The sequence below is a fragment of the Sapajus apella genome, unplaced genomic scaffold, assembly GCF_009761245.1.
Source record: "Sapajus apella isolate SASKATOON/1434 unplaced genomic scaffold, GSC_monkey_1.0 scaffold54, whole genome shotgun sequence".
In the NCBI taxonomy this organism is placed as follows: domain Eukaryota; kingdom Metazoa; phylum Chordata; class Mammalia; order Primates; family Cebidae; genus Sapajus; species Sapajus apella.
Window position 1 is genome coordinate 14,324,615 of NW_022436994.1, and position 16,718 is coordinate 14,341,332.

Here is a 16,718-nt window from a genome sequence, read left to right on the forward strand (position 1 = left end):
GTAATCTAGAGATGACTTCAAGTACATGGGAGGATGTGCATAGGCTATAAGCAAGTACCACACCATTTTATAGAAGAGACTTGAATATCGAAGAAACTTGGATGTTGGTATCCACAAGGGGTCCTGGAACCAACTGCCCCCAGATAGAGGGGCGACTATATTTTAGAATAAGAGAAAATGAGAAAATTAAAGGGATGTCAGAATGGCAAATCAGCGAAGTACACTTGGTTTGCAGGCTTTTTTTTTTTTTGAGACAAGGTCTCACTCTGTCACCCAGGCTGGAGTGGAGTAGCGTGATCATGGCTCATTTGCAGCCTCCACCTCCTGGACTCTAGCAATTTGCTTACCTCAACTTCCCGAGTAGCACACCTATACTAAAGTAGCACATCTATACCACACCCAGCTAATTTTTTTCTTCTTTTTGTAGAGATGGGGTTTCACCATGTTGTCCAGGCTGGTCTCGAACTCCTGAGTTCAAGTGATCTACCCGTTTCAGACTCCCAAAGTACTGAGATTACAGATATAAGCCACTGTGCCTGGCTGCAGGCATTTTATAGTGATGCTTAAGAAACTGGGACAAATATTCTTCTTGACTTATTTTCAAATTATTCTATTCTGTGCTTCTTAGACAATGTTTCCTAAATACCACCACCATACTACCACTAACATTTTATTCAGTGCTCTCAATGTGCCAAACACTGTTTTCAGTACTTTATATACATTTTCCCATTTAATCCTTACCTAAATCCATGAAGTTAGCATCACTATTATTCTTATGCTACAGATAAGGAAACTGGGGCACAGAGAAATTATGTTAACTTGCTCAGAGTCACACTTCAGGAGAAATAGGACTGAAAAATCCAACTCTAGAGCACACAATGAACATGTACAATAGATACCACGAGAATATGAAGGCATACCTCCTGGATTTTAACTCTATGCTATTCCTGACTGCACGACCTGGGGCCAAACCACTAAACCTCCCTGCATTTCAGTTTCTTCATTTATAAATTTAGATGTCACTTTTTTAAAAAAATCAAATTTAAGGCATCACTAGTTCTCAATCTTATTTTATGGACTATCAAGAAAAACTGCTAGCAATTATAACCATATGGACCCATATCATGAGACACAGCCCTGAGAGATGTTAAAATATAAAAAATGTACATCTTAGAATCTATGAAATCCAGTAGTATCTACCTCACAGTGTTGTTTGAGAAACTAGTTTATATATGTAAATGCTTAGGACAGAGTCTGGCTCCTGGTAAGTGTTGCATGAGTATGAGGTAGTGTTACTATTGTTATTACTTCATTCACTTGATTAATCATGATGTAGGGAACATTCTAACACATTCAACACTCAGAGAAGTTCTTTGGACCTGAACTCTCAGTTCTAATGTGAATAGACTATAAGCCACATAGACTATGGGCCACAGAGGACGTCAACTCCATTCTTCACTGATTAATTTATCTTACATATCCTTTTAGAAAATAAAAATGTCAAGCACGGTATCTGGGTGATGTACACTAAGACGTACAGCACTACACGGTGCTATGATGCTTCCTACTACTCACATGATTTCTTACAAAAACCATGTCAACTCTTACCATGATTACTATTAAATAAACTCTGTCCTTGTGAAGAGGATCTTGGCCAATCACAATCTTTTTCAAGGGCTTGCTGTGACTTTCTTAACCAGTTTCCTAAGCTGTTAACGACAACTGACTTGCCACCCAATCTCACCACTTGGAAGGTGAGACTGACTCAGGTGTTTGTAACTCTAGCAACTCTGGGTCATATGTGTGTACATATAGTCACTCATTTATTTCTTAATAAATACCTACAAAGCTACTCTGAGTCACGCACTGCAGGGAAACCAACACTGAAAAACTATAGTGTGACTGATGCTAACAGAAACATGGCCATAGAAAACCTGGATATATTGGGTTCCGAGGTGAGAAGACAATATTTTTTAGAGTTAATAGGTTGGTTTTATTAGCAACTTTTCTGGATGTCAGAGAAGGGTAATCCTACATGTATAAACTTTGTACACATTTTGCTTAATGTAATACTCCCTTTAAATAACAGCTTTAGAGGCCATTATAGAATTTCAGACTAGGAAAGTACAATCTGGTCCAACTTCTTCATTTTTGACATAGGAAAGTAAGAACTAAAAGGTAAGGGTTTTTGAATTAAAACAAATGTTTACAAAACATGTACTTAGTGTAGATTACATGCTAGCACTATGTCATATATACGTATTGAGGATACTGAGACAAACAAGGAATGGGTCCTGCTCTCAAGAGTTTTGACCTTATTGGGGAAAACACAGATAAATCTAGCTCAGTATAAGAGTGTGTTAACCATGATACTGGAGCTGTAGCAAGGACATCACATATACAGACGAGGAATAAATGGATTTTGTGGATCACAGAGATGACCAGGAAGGCTAAGGAGAGGAGCTGATATTTGTGCTACCCTTGCCATTTAGACCACGTGGAGTGCCTACTATAACCATTCAGATCTTCTCAAAAAAGCCTTTCCTATTGTTGGTGAGTCACTAGAGTCATTTTTATTTATGGCAGGGGCAACATATTAGAGGTACACCATAGGGCAATGAATTGTCCTTATTTTCTGTAACAGTAATAGCCCAAGATTCTTGGCATGAATATACCTTATTCTCTTGAGATATCACTTTGGCTTTGGTGACTATGGTGATAACATTTATTCCATTACATAGAACAGGACTTGCTACATTATAAGCACTCAAATATACACTGAATGTATAAGCATTGGCATTTCTATGACTTTCAAAATATCTCCCACAGTTACAAGTTACCAGGGTCTGCCATCCTTTGCATGTCATCATATATGAAATTTCTTCCTCATAGAAACCAACAAACCTTATTTTATGATAAATTTATACTTCAAAGTTTCTCAAGTACATGCTTTTTGCAAAGAATGCTCTCTTAGAATAAGTTCCTGAGATTTTCAAGTGCACATAAAAAGGAATGCTCTGTATAAGCCTTGGTTTAGTTTTTTGCTTTACCACTTGAAATGCCCTCTTTCCTTACTGTGAAAATCCCTCTTTTCTTCAAGCTCATCTGTTTCATGAAGGTTTCCCAGCTTCTTTCCCCTTCCGGATCCTCTGTACTAACCACTGCACATGTTTTCTACTTTGTCACTAAATTGCTTTTGCTTACATGCCTTATATATTCATCTAGGCTGTGTGAATCTTGAAAATAGAGGATATATTACATGCTTCTTTTCTGTTCTCCATCATCAAGCATACACTTAACAGAGAAATAAAAATATGCATCATTTAATTAAAGAACACTTTGGATTTACGCATGGAGTATTTGCAAGACCACTCAAAAACTCTATGCCAAATTTCTCTTAAAGAGGAGAACCTCTTTCCCCTTCACCAAAACCAACTCCTCTAAAACCAAATGGATGTCAGATTTGGATTAAATAATAAATATTAAAAATAATATATAACAACCTAATGTGCCCATCTACAGTGATACTATTTCTATTCAAAAATTCATTCATTCTGAAGGTTTCCATGCAATAAAAAAAACAAAAAATTCAGTCTGCACTATCAGGGCACCTGTATTTTGAGGAGGATGGCAATGTGCCTGCTAAGCATCACATAGGTGCTGAGAAACCAGAACTAACAGAGAAAGATGTAAAACCTGGGTAAGCTCCATTATGTGCTCTAAGTATGAACTGTTATGGCAGTAGTAGTTTACACTAAAGACAAATACTTCAGTAACTCATAGACTCTGGGTAACTGAAGCTGTCACAAAATCAAGCTCTAATACAGCTGACACTGGGATAGCTGTAAGATTATGCAAAGTATCCTAAATATCTGTGTGTATGTTAACATAGTAGAGTCATATACTGATATCAAAAAGGGAATACACACAATTAGAGATAGAGTAAAAGACTAACAAGTGAGAACCTCTGGTTGTCTACTTGTTTCTGGGGAAGAAATTGTTATATAGTATGTCACAAGCAACAACATTACTCTAGGACATACCTGAAGTCAGCTGTAGCTGCAAAGGATTCCATTTCTGTAATAGAGAAGACACAGAGGAACCCTTCCCCGCTTCGGAAGTAGTTGTCTCTAATTGCAGCATAGTCCTCCTGCCCAGCTGTATCTAAGATATCGATTTGTACTTCCTCCCCATCCAGCACTACCTTCTTCCGATAGCTGTCTGCTTTGGTAGGCTCATAGTCCTCCACAAACTAGAAAAGATAAAAACACACCAATTTGTAAATTCTTATTTTTACTTTTTAAAACTTCTTATTTTGAAATAATCATAAATTCATGTGAAGCTGCCAAAGTAGTACAAAGAGTTCTGTATATCCTTTACCCAGTTTCCAAAACTACATTAATTTCAATTTTAATTTTATAGACAATCTGTTGGTTTTCTCATTTGCAAAAAGAGAGGGCTGAATTATTACCTCTAGGCTGTTTACAGCTTGAAACAGCTTTTCTTCCTTAAAACACAAAACCTGCAAAAACTATTACACATATATTTTACCAAATTTATAAGAACCTTTTTTTCTATGTGACTCTAAATATAAATTTTCATGCTAGAATTGTGAAAATAACTTAAAAGTCAATATTTTGGTAAGCACTGGAAGTATCATTAAATTTTTTCTTTTTCTAAAATGAACCAAGTCAATAAAGTGATTTATACTACTCTATAGAAAGTAAAATCTTAAACTTTATGAGACTTCTTCCCAAACTTTTAAATAGTACAATTGAACAACTTTACATTCTCACTCCTGTCGTCAGACCCATAAATTTCACTTTAATATACCTTGATAAACTGGTAGGTAGGTAGGCAGGTAGATGATAAGTATGTGTATATGTATGTAGATAAGACCTTACCATATTGCCCAGGCTGGTCTTGAATTCCTGGGCTCAAACAATCCTAGTGTCTCGGCCTCCCAAAGTGTTGGGATCACAGGTGTGAACCACCATGCCTGGCCTATCTTTTGATATCGATGTTAACATGTATTCACGTATACAGAGACATTTGTGGGTTTTTTATTAGCTCTTATAAATATTTTCATTACCTGATATGTTCTTATTTATTTGCTACGACTGTATCCTGTCATTAGAATTTAACCCCTCAGAGCAGGAACCCTGCATATGCATCATTGTATCTCTAAAGCCTACAACAGTGTCTGGTACATGGTAGATACTCAATAAATAATTATTTTTAAAATGGACACAGTGTATTTGTAACTGTAAAAGTCAAATAACATTCCACCACATTTACATGCTAATGTGCTTAGTCATTCATTAAAAATTAGGCATGTGGGCTGGGTGTGGTGGCTCATGCCTGTAATGCCAACAGTTAGGGAGGCTGAGGTGAGTGGATCACTTGAGCCCAGGAGTTCAAGACCAGACTAGGCAACATGGCAAAACCCCATGGTATGGTTTGGCTCTGTGCCCCCACCCAAATCTCATGTTGAACTGTAATTCCCAACGTTGGCGGAGGGACTGGGTGGGAGGTGATTGGATCATGGGGGTGGATTACTCTCATGCTGTTCTCATGATAGTGAGTTCTTAAGAGATCTAATGGTTTTTAAAGTGTTTGGCACCTACCCCCTCATTCTCAGACTCTCTCCTGCTCCAACAGGTGAGGATGTGCTTGCTTTCCCTTCATCCTCTGCCACGATTGTAAGTTTCCTGAGGCCTCCTAGTCATGCTTCCTGTTAAGCCTGCAGAACTCTTTTCAATTAAACCTCTTTTCTTTATAAATTACCCAGTCTCAGGTAGTTCTCAATAGCAGTGTTGGACAGATGGATACACCCTGTCTCTACAAAAATATACAACAATTAGCTGGGTAGAGTGGCACATGCCTATAGTCTCAGCTACTTGGAAGGCTTGAAATGCCTCCCTTAGGAGGCAGGGGTTGCAGTGAGCTGAGACTGCACCATTGCAAGGGCCACAGAGCGAGACGTTATCTTAAAAAGATTAGGCATGTGAATATTTTTACTTTTGGCTTCCTTATTGTCAAGGAGGAGACTAATTTAAGGATTAGTTTGAGAGAAGATTAGCTCTTAAACAGTACAAAAACAGAATTGAACAAATAAATCAGTAATTTCACTTAAAGTAACATTTCAATCCTCTCTCCATAAACTTTTTTTTTTTTTTTTTTTTAAAAGAGACAGGGGTTTTGCTCTGTTGTCTAGGCTGGAGTGCAGTGGCACAGTCATTGCTCACTGTAACCTCCGATGCAAACGATCCTCCTGCCTCATCCTCCTAAGTAGCTAGGAAAACAGGCATGCAGCACCATGCCCAGCTAATTTTTAAAATTTTTCACAGACATAGGGTCTTACTTTATTGCCCAGCTGGTTTAAACTCAGAGCCTCAAGTGATTCTCCTGCTTACGCCTTCCCTAAACTTTTTAATTCGGTCACTAACAAGCATGGCAACTGATAGATTTAAGGGTTTTATGTATGTGCGTAAAAAGAATGGTGAGACACAGGCAGTAGAAAAAGACATGGGGGGTTGGGTGCACTGGCTCACACCTGTAATTCCAGCTTTAGGAAGCCAAGGTGGGAGGACTGCTTTAGCCCAGGAGATCGAGAACAGCCTGGGCAACAGAACGAGACCCTGGTTTCTATTTAAAAAAATAAAAGGTAAAAAAAAAGATAAAGGACAGGGGGTGGGAAAAATCTGTAGGGATTTTTTTGTCAAAAGACTAGGTTTAACACTTTGCTGCTCATCACAGATCACTTTTCTTCGGAAAGTTCAGCAACTTTCTGAGGTTCCGTTTTCACATCCGTAAAATGGGGATACCACCATCTCCCACACAAGATTGTTATGAGGACTAAGTTTTCTGCAGCCATAAAACCTGGTTTTTATTGGGAGGAAACAGAAGTGAGGATAAATATTTACATTGGATTACCAACTCTTAAATCATTAAGAATTGGTAACAGTCCTCTAGGGAAGGACTATATTGCTGTATACAGGCTACACCTTAACTCAGGGATATTAAGGTCTGATATAAATTACATGACTATGAATCTGTAACCTGTGTAGTAACACAAATTTTCGTGACATGACCTTTACCTATTTAATGATGACTGCAATGCCATGCCAAACACACAATAAATAACTGACTTTTTAATCAAGGTTATTAAAAGATATTTTATATATGTTAACCTCCAGTCTCTATTAAGTATTATACCCACCACTTCTATTAATTAAAGGTAGAAATCTCCAATAAAACCTAAAAACAAAAAAGCTAAAGTTAGATTACTCAAAAATGGATACTGTTTTTAGTTTAGTTTTGTTTTTAAAGCATGAGGTTTTTAAGGACCTTAAGTTCACGACTTGTTAAATCAAGTTATATACAGATGTTGGCTCTAAACACAAAAATGAAAAAAAAAATTATTAGTAGCTTCAAGGATTCAAAAAATCCATAAAAAATAGCACCAAAACTAAGCTAGAGAAACACTCTCTGAAAGCCTAAACTTTGATCCATTATAAAATTAGCACTTACCTCATCGTACATGAACTGTAGAGTCAGAGCTGACTTGCCCACACCACCACTGCCCACCATGATGACTTTGTGTAAGGCCAAAGAATTCTGACCCTTGGGCTTATTTGCAGCCATCTCGTGTCGAAGTTTTCCCCAAAGGATTAGGAAGAATCTAAGAAGAATGAAAGAATAAGTAATGCTCAGTACATTCTTCTTCAGAATTCCAGTGCAGGAAAGAGATATGTCCTTAGAGTTCAATATACTAGTTTTCAATCTGTAGTGATTTTAAACAGAATGGCAAATGAAGTATGCTCACTGAGGGGAAGAACCATGAATCACTTATCAGAGACCACGGCAATAAAACAAGCCTATGACTCTAGGGCATTTCTCTTAAAATAGTTGGGTTTTAGTAATGAGCTATAATCAAAAGTGAAAATTTCCCAGTACAACCGCATGCTGACAATAATGGGGTATCAACTGCAATATATCCACACAGGCATGAGAGCAGGCTAGAGGATCTCTTTGTTTTCACACTAATCTATATTGGCAATAATTAAAGAGATGTTTCTTCCCTTTTTCTGAGATGGAGTCTCGCTCTGTGACCCAGGCTGGAGTGCAGTGGCATGATCTCAGCTCACTGCAGCCTCCACCTTCCAGGTTCAAACGATTCTTGTGCCTCAGCCTCCCGAGTAGTTGGGACTACAAGTGCGCACCACCATGCTTGTTTAGTTTTTGCATTTTTAGCAGAGACAGGGTTTTGCCACGCTGGTCAGGATGGTCTTGAACTCCTGGCCTCAAATGATCCGCGTGCCTTGGACTCCCAAAGTGCTGGGATTATAGGCTGAGCCACCCTGGCCAAGATGTTTCTTTTGAGTAAGAAACAAGTGACCAAAAAAAAAAGACTGCTAACGCATTTACTACATCATGCCTCACATTAAGGACCTCATTGAAAGGCTTACTTGCTACAATTTTATAGAAGAAGACATCACATCCCAATAACTTGGTAGTAGAATTATCAACAGAATCCAACATTGTATACCCCAACTAACAGATTACTGGAACATCTGTTTCTTGGGGTGGATGGCCAATCTATCTTAAATACTTGCATTTGGCATGTCTTCACTTTTCTCAGAGCATGCATTGTTTGATACATTTTTATACTCAGTGTGAAGAAGCCAGGTTCTTACAGAAGGTGTAGTGGTGATGTGCACTAATGGCATCCAGTTACCTTTGGTCATGCTTACTTGGCCTTAGAAAAGATCCTCTGAGGCCACAACAAACACTCTGAATGTGTGTGGAGATCCAAGCAAAGAGACTTTTTGTTATTAGGGGGTTGAGGGTGTTGTATTCCTTGTCTTCAGCAACTCTGACTTGTTTCAGACATAAACAGCTTTCCTACGTTGCAGCTCCCAGAACCGTGTCCCTCCTGTTTCCCTCCCTATCTTGGGCCAATCTTTCCTAGCTCAGCTGTATCAGACCCATACTGGTCTCCTGCTCTTCATTCTTCTATGCTTCTTGGCCTTTGCCATGCAGCTTCCTCTGTTTGGCATATTCTTATTCTATCTGGCTAACTCCTCTTGGTTTTTGGGTTTTAGTCTTACCTGAAACTCTCAACCTAAATTAGGTTCTACTCTGCTCTGAGCTCTCAGATAGCCATCTGATAACTTTTCTTTCATAACCCTTATCACAAGTTGAAATTGCCTGCATATGTATTAGGTTGGTGCAAAAGTAACTGTGGTTTTGGCCATTACTTTCAATGGCAAAACCGCAATTACTTTTTGTACCAACTTAATAGTTGTTTAATATGAGTCTTCTTCTCTAGCATACTAGAAGCAGTGAGTTTGGGGCATGTCCATTTGATTTAACGGTCTGCTTAATGTAAATAACATGACTGGCAAATCAGCCTTTTAGTGTAAAAGTGTTAAATGAATGAATACACAAATGTTTGCAGTCTGACCTAACCTTGAGGAATGTGTTAGGCCAAGCTTGTCCAACCTGTGGCCCTTGGGACACATGCTGCCCTCTGAATGCCCAACACAAGTTCGTAAGCTTTCTTAAAACATTATGCGATTTTTTTTTTTTTTGCTCATCAGCTATCGTTAGTGTATTTAACGTGTGGCCCAAGACAATTCCTCTTCTTCCAATGTAAACAGGAAAGCCAAAAGATTGGACACCCCTGGTTTTGGGCTGTACTGGTATAAAGTAGCTCTTGCTACTAGAGGTTCAATCATGAGCAAGGGTCAGGACAATCTGCCATGTGTCTGTGCCTCACATACCAGCTGCAAAGGGCACCCAAGAGCTGGGCATGGCTTCAGGCCCCACCCAGAAATCATTCCCATATGCTTGTTTGCCCAATACAGAAAAATATTAAGAAAAACCCCCATAATCCTGTCGTTCACTTAACAACATGAACAGGCTAACATACCTCCTTGGAGACTGCTTTCAATCTACATTTAGCATAACTGAGATTATGTATACATAAATGTGATTTTTCATCCTGTTCTTACTGTATCATAAGCATTTTAGCATAAGCAGTTTGAACTGTTAAGTGTATGGCAAAAAATTTACACTTATGGGCTAAGAGTTCGATTTAAATCAACGAATGCAAATTCAGCCCTTCTTTTACCTGGGTATGAAGAACATGACCATTAGATTGTGAGTGCTTATCACTGCTCAAAAACAGTGAAAATTACAATACACTGCAGGTGACTAACTAAAAGACTGAAAGATACCAAATCTAAGCCAGTTTATGAAGCATGCTGTTGCTGGTGTTCCTAAAAAAATCAGGAAGTGACCTCTTTTTTATGATCCTTCCTTGCTGGCAGTTATAATCATGTCACAGCTAATATACCTGTCTTATTTTTGAAACGGTACATATTACATGAGCTCGGGACATTACCATATCAATACTCCAAGAGTTTTGTGTATGTGTGTGTGTGCGCATTTGTGTGTATGTGTTCAAAAGAAAACACCTAGCAGTCACTACAACTGGGTTAAAACACTTTTGCTTCTAGAACAATTTAAAATACAATCTGTGACTCAGAAACTGAAAAGGAAGAAATTTCCAAGGACATTTTTCCAAAGTGCAAACATTTCCTAATAACCGTGAGCTGCACATTCCAGACTATTAAGAGGCTATCTAGGAAAAGATGCTCCCGCCAAGGAAACACTACTTGACCGCCATTTTAAAAGACTTGGCACTCCACCACCTAACTCCTAAGCTCTGGTCTAGATGCCGTTTTTAATGATAAACAAGCAAAAGCCTCTGCCTATGTGGAACTTAAGACAAACACACACACAAATAAGCAAATCCCATTATTTGCTAAGTACAATGGAAAAAATAAGGTGGTAATGGGGGAGGAGCTACTTCAACCAGATGGTCCGGGGTGACTCCTCTGAAGAGGTGGCATTTGAGATGAGACTTGAACGTTTGGAAGAAACCAGTCAGCTCCGAGGGGAGAGCATTCCAGACACAGGGAATAACAAGTACAAAGACCTTGGAAGTGGGTGGGAGTGGGGAGCATGGCAGGAGAATTGCTAGGGACCAGAGGAAGGCCAGAGTGGATAAAGTCTAGTGTCAGTCTGTTTTCTGTTGCTGTAACAGAATATCTGGGTAATTAATTTTTTTAAAAAGAAATTTATTTCTTATAGTTCTGAAGGCTGGGAAGCCCAAGAGCATGGTAGCAGCATCTACATGGCTTCTGGTGGAAGGCATCACATGGCAAGTGGGCAAGAGTTTGTTTGCCACTGGTCCCATCATGGGGGCCCTACTCTGATGACCTTATCTGATCCCAATTACCTCCCAAAGCCATACCGTCATTCAACACATGCATTTGGGGATTACATTTCCAACACATGGCCAGGCTCAGTGGCTCATGCCTGTAATCCCAGCACCTTGGAAGGCTGAGGTGGGCTGAGGTCAGGAGACCAGCCTGGCCAACACGGTGAAACCCCGTATCTACTAAAAATACAGAAAAATTAGCTGGGTGTGGTAGCAGGCGCCTGTGGTCCCAGCTACACGGGAGGCTGAGGTTGCAGTGAGCCGAGATCGTGCCACTACACTCCAGCATGGGCAACAGAGTGAGACTCTGTCTTAAAAAGAAAAAAAAAATTCCAACACATGAAATTTGCAGGACACATTTAAACCATAGCACGTAGTGAATGTAAGAGGAGGTAAAATTGGCAGGCAGGCAGAGGCCAAATCACAAAAGGCCTTGAACGTCACATTAAGTGGGTTTTACTAGAACTGCAATGGGAAGCCTCTGGAGTTTTTAAGCATGCAAGATCTGTATTTTTTAAAAGATTATCCTGGTTGGTATGTAAAGAATGGACAGAAGTGCCAAGAGTTGAAAGTACAAGAGGCGATCTCAGTAGTCCGTGCAAGGGAGGACAGAAGCTTGGGCTACAGGAGCAGTAGCAGTAACGGTATTACTAGTTTCAGTATAACGACTAATACCATCTATACTGGGGACAACGAACATTTACTGACCACTCATGAAATGTGAGGCACTGTTCTGAGCACTTTGCACATACTAATTCAGCTGAGTACTACATTTCAGATATTTACAATCCTAGGAGGTATATACTATTTTAACTTCATGTAACAGATGAGGAATCTGGGTCACAGATGTCGACTTGCTCAAGACTGAGCCAGAATTTAAACGGAGGCAGCCTGGCTCTCTTAACCACTATGTTATTTGGGATACATTTTGGAGAAACAGTTGATAGGGCTTCCTGATTGACTGGATGGGAGAAAATAAAACTAACCTTTAAGTTTTTGTCCCAAATATCTGAATGTTAAGCACCACTACCTAAGATGGAGAGGGACTAAGAAGAAATAGGTCTGGGAAAGAAATCCCAAGTTCTGCTTGCACATTGTCTAGCCATTTTCAACTAGAGTTGAAAGGAAAAACTAAATGTTCTAGTCTGGAGTTCAGGAATGAGGGTAGAGATGGAAAAAAAATTGAATGGCAGTTCACAGATGATGTTTAAAGTCACAAAACTGAATGAGCTTCCTTAGGGATAAGATGAAGACGGATAAAAGAAAGCAGCAGAGGAAAGAGCCCTGAAACAACTCAACAGGCTAGTTCAGCAGGAGGAAATCTAGTGATCATAGTCAGTCACCAAAGCTGGCTGGCTTAAGTCCTGCTGATACTGAGGTGAGATATAATAAGAGACAAAAAGAGAACTAATTCTGTACAAGATGGAGGTTGTTGGTAACCTTGGGAAGAGTCATTTCACCAACTGAGGTAAGAATGGGGTGGGTGGTGCATGACTGTAATCCCAGCCACTTGGGAGGCTGAGGCATGAGAATCGCTTGAACCTGGGAGGTAGGTTGCAGTGAGCCAAGATCCAAGATCGCACCACTGCACTTGAGCCTGGGCAAAAGAGCATTACTCCGTCTCAAAAATAAAAATAAAAAGGAATAGGGTGGGTTTGGGTTAAGAAAAACAGAAGGTACAGAAATGGATTTTTACTCTTAAAATGAATGTAATCATAATGGGAAGGTGCTGTTAGGAAAAGGGCTTTTTGTTTGGTTGCTTTTTAAATATTATTAAGAGATGTTTGCAAGACAATCATCCAAGAGAGGCAGAAATTGATGATCTGGAAGACAGGGTGAACTCTAGGAGCAAAGTTCTGGAGTGGACCAGAAGAACTGGGACCAGGAACAAAACAGAAGCAGGGACAGGAGCAGGGACATCCTTTCCTTTGCAATGGAAGGTGAGGTAAGCAAAGAATAGGGGTATAGGTGCCAGCTACAGTTAGATTTATTTCTTTGACTGTATCTATATTTCTTCAATGAAATATGACCACAGGTAATTTTGTGAGGGAGTTGGAATTCAAAAGCAAGCCTGTCGAGATAGATCAATAGAACAGAATATACAAAACTAGATTCAAATACATACTGTAGTGTAGTGTGTAATAAAAGGTGGCACTTCAAATGGGGGGTGGGGGGAGATGGAGAATAGTTCAACAGGTAGTGTTTGGACAACTGTTGAGCCAACTGGAAAAAAATAAAAGTTGGTTCTATTCTCCTCATACCAATATAAAGCCTAAATGGATCAAAGATTTAAGTGACAAAATGAAATCACAAAGACACAAGGAAAAAAATATGAAAGAATTGTTTGATAATCTTTTTTTTTTTTTTTTGCGACAGTCTTGCTCTGTCACCCAGGCTGGAGTGCAGTGGCATGATCTTGGCTCACTGCAAACTCTGCTTCCCAGGTTCAAGCAATTCTCCTGCCTTAGCCTCCTCCTGAGTAGCTGGGATTACAAGGCACATGCCATGATGCCCAGCTAATAATTTTTATATTTTTAGCAGAGATGGCGTTTCACTCTGTTGACCAGGCTGGTCTCAAACTCCTGACCTCAACTGATCTGCCTGCCTTGGCCTCCTTTAAGTGTTGGGATTACAGGTGTGAGCCACAGCACTCAGTCTGTTTCATAATCTTACAGTGGGGAAGGTCTAAAGTATTACATAAAACCCAAGTCGTAAGTTTGACAAATCTGACTACTCAAAAGGGCCGGGTGTGGTAGGCGAGGTGGGCAGATCACGCGGTCAGGAGTTCAAGACCAGTCTGTCCAACAGAGTGAAACACCACCTCTACTAAAAACACAAAAATTAGCTGGGCATGGTAGCATGCGCCTGTAGTACCAGCTAAACAGGCAGCTGAGGCAGCAGAATCACTTGAAAAAGGGAGATGGAGGTTGTAGTGAGCCAAGATCATGCCACTGCACTCCAGCCTGGGCAAAAGAGCGAGACTCTATCTCAAAAGAAAAAATTCTGCATGGCAAAATCTTCTAGAAGCAAAGTAAAAAGATAAAACCGTGGAAAACATTTGCAATTCATTGTACAGATAGGAGGTGATTTCCCTATACAAAAAGTTACAACCCACTTCTCACTATTGCACTTGACTACTCTTTTAAAAAGTTACTATAAATGAAATTAAAAACTGTAGGAAATTGGGCGAAAAATATGAATAGTCACAGAAAAGGATATACAAATGACTCTTAAATATACTTGACCTCACTGATTAGATAAATACAAATAAAACTATATTGGGATCACACTGTTTTAGCTATCAAATTGATAGCTGTATGTTGGCAAGGGCTAGCAAACCAGAGTCCCCTTGACTTGTTTTCATATGGCCTGTAAGTTAAGAATGGTTTTTTATGTTTTTGAAGAGTTGTAAATAAAATTAAACCAAACAAACAAACAAAAAAATGCAACAGAGAATGTGGCTTGCAAGCCTAAAATATTTACTGTGGGCCCTTTACAAAAAATTTTTGTCTATCCCTGATGTAGAGAAATAGGCATATTCAATGATTGCTGGTGGAACTGTAAATCTGATACATGGAATAACATGTAACCACAAAAAATGGGGAAGGGCTTTACTTATTGAAATAGAAGGAACTCCAACACAGCGTTAAAGTACAAAAGAAAAAAAAAGATGTAGAACAACGTATCCCATAAACATGAAAACAAAAAAGAAATATTCAGGATTTGCCTGCTTATGTATTTGGAAGGATTTTTTTTTTTTTTTTTTTTGAGACAGAGTTTCACTCTTGTTACCCAGGTTGGAGTGCAATGGCGCGATCTCGGCTCACCGCAACCTCCGCCTGCTAGGTTCAGGCAATTCTCCTGCCTCAGCCTCCTGAGTAGCTGGGATTACAGGCACGCGCCACCATGTCCAGCTAATTTTTTGTTGTTTTAGTAGAGACGGGGTTTCACCATGTTGACCAGGATGGTCTTGATCTCTTGACCTCGTGATCCACCCGCCTCGGCCTCCCAAAGTGCTGGGATTACAGGCGTGAGCCGCTGCGCCCGGCTGGAAGGATATTTTTAAAAAATGGTAACACAAGGTTGTCTGTGAAAATGGAAACTAAGTCACTATAGAGGTGAGAGAGTATACCATTTTGTATATTTGATTTTTGTATCATGCAAATGCATAACTTATTTTAAAAATATAATTAAAACTAGTCATAAAATAAACCAATAAAGCCCTTTTATTTACTGTACTCAGCAAAACTGCAATTAACTATGTTCTTGGTACCTTACATAAACTAGAAATCGGAGGTCTGGGCTTGAATTTTAATTAAAATATGACTTATCCACATGTACACACTTTCGTGTTTTTCCCCTTCAAATGAACAGGGATACTTGAATTTCAAACTGTGCAACTTATGTGGCTCCTCAATCATTTTCTGTCTCTTACTGTTCAACTTCTTAAAGTGATGTCCGAGAATAATACCATAGAATCTATTTGGGGTGATGGGTAGGCTTCAAGTTTTCAAGCTCACTGTTTTTCTCTGCTTCATCCAGAAACTAGACACCTACACCATGCTCATATGAGCTACTTAAGTTATTTCCTTTCTTCTTTACTTCATTTTTCCTTCTCTCCAAAAATACACCGAGTGTCTATCTTATTACGTAAGGCACTGTGCTAGGTGCTGGGCTATGGAATGGAACTCCACAGGCTTACGTTCCTGCCCTTGTATGTTCAGTTAATAGGTCCCACACTGCATTAGTTTCTTGTTGCTGCTGCAGAAAATTACCACAAAATTAGTAGCTTAAAACAACATATATTTATTCTCTTACAGTACTGGATTCCAGAAGTCCAAAATGAATCTTAAAGGGCTAAAATGAAGATGTCAACAGGGCTGGTTCCTTGAGGGGGCTCCAGGAGAGAATGTGTTCCTTGCTTCTTTTGCTTCTAGAGCCTGGGGCATTCCTTGGCCCCTGGTTGCATCACAGAAGCATCACTCTGCTTCTGTGGCAATGCTGTCTTCTCCTCTACTGTAGTCAAACTGAAACCTCCCTCTACTTCCCTTTTATAGGACACTTGTGATATGTTTAGGGCCCACCCAGATGATCCAGAATAATTTCCTCACCTCAAAATCCTTAATTATGCTGGCAAAATTCTTTTTCGCCCACATAGGGCAACATTCACAGGTTCTAGGAGTTAAGACATGGATATTTTGTGGGGCCATTACTCAGTCTACTGCTCATCACCCACAGGAAAGTGGGTCAAAAAGCTTTGGACCACACATCTCCAATCCAGACTCTAAGCTCTCTATTTTAAACTTTAAATATTTTTCTAAAAAACAATCAATCCAGTTTTGTCAATACTTACTAAGGAATACTCTACCAAGTAAGGTGTCAAATATCCCATGCCCATCAAAACAAAAACCCCAATAATCTATGT

General features: G+C 39.4%; 1 protein-coding gene across 3 annotated transcripts in view; it reads right to left on the reverse strand.

Moving 5' to 3' along the window:
• RALA (RAS like proto-oncogene A) overlaps positions 1 to 16,718 on the reverse strand; it is a 79,954-nt gene that overhangs the window by 13,035 nt on the left and 50,201 nt on the right. For all 3 annotated transcript variants that reach the window (XM_032244447.1, XM_032244448.1, XM_032244449.1), the window contains 2 exons: positions 7,534 to 7,684; positions 4,044 to 4,252 (listed from right to left, as the gene is read on the reverse strand). In XM_032244447.1, coding sequence (XP_032100338.1) covers positions 4,044 to 4,252; positions 7,534 to 7,647 — 323 coding nt within the window. In that variant the 5' untranslated portion in view covers positions 7,648 to 7,684. The remainder of the gene's footprint in view (positions 1 to 4,043; positions 4,253 to 7,533; positions 7,685 to 16,718) is intronic.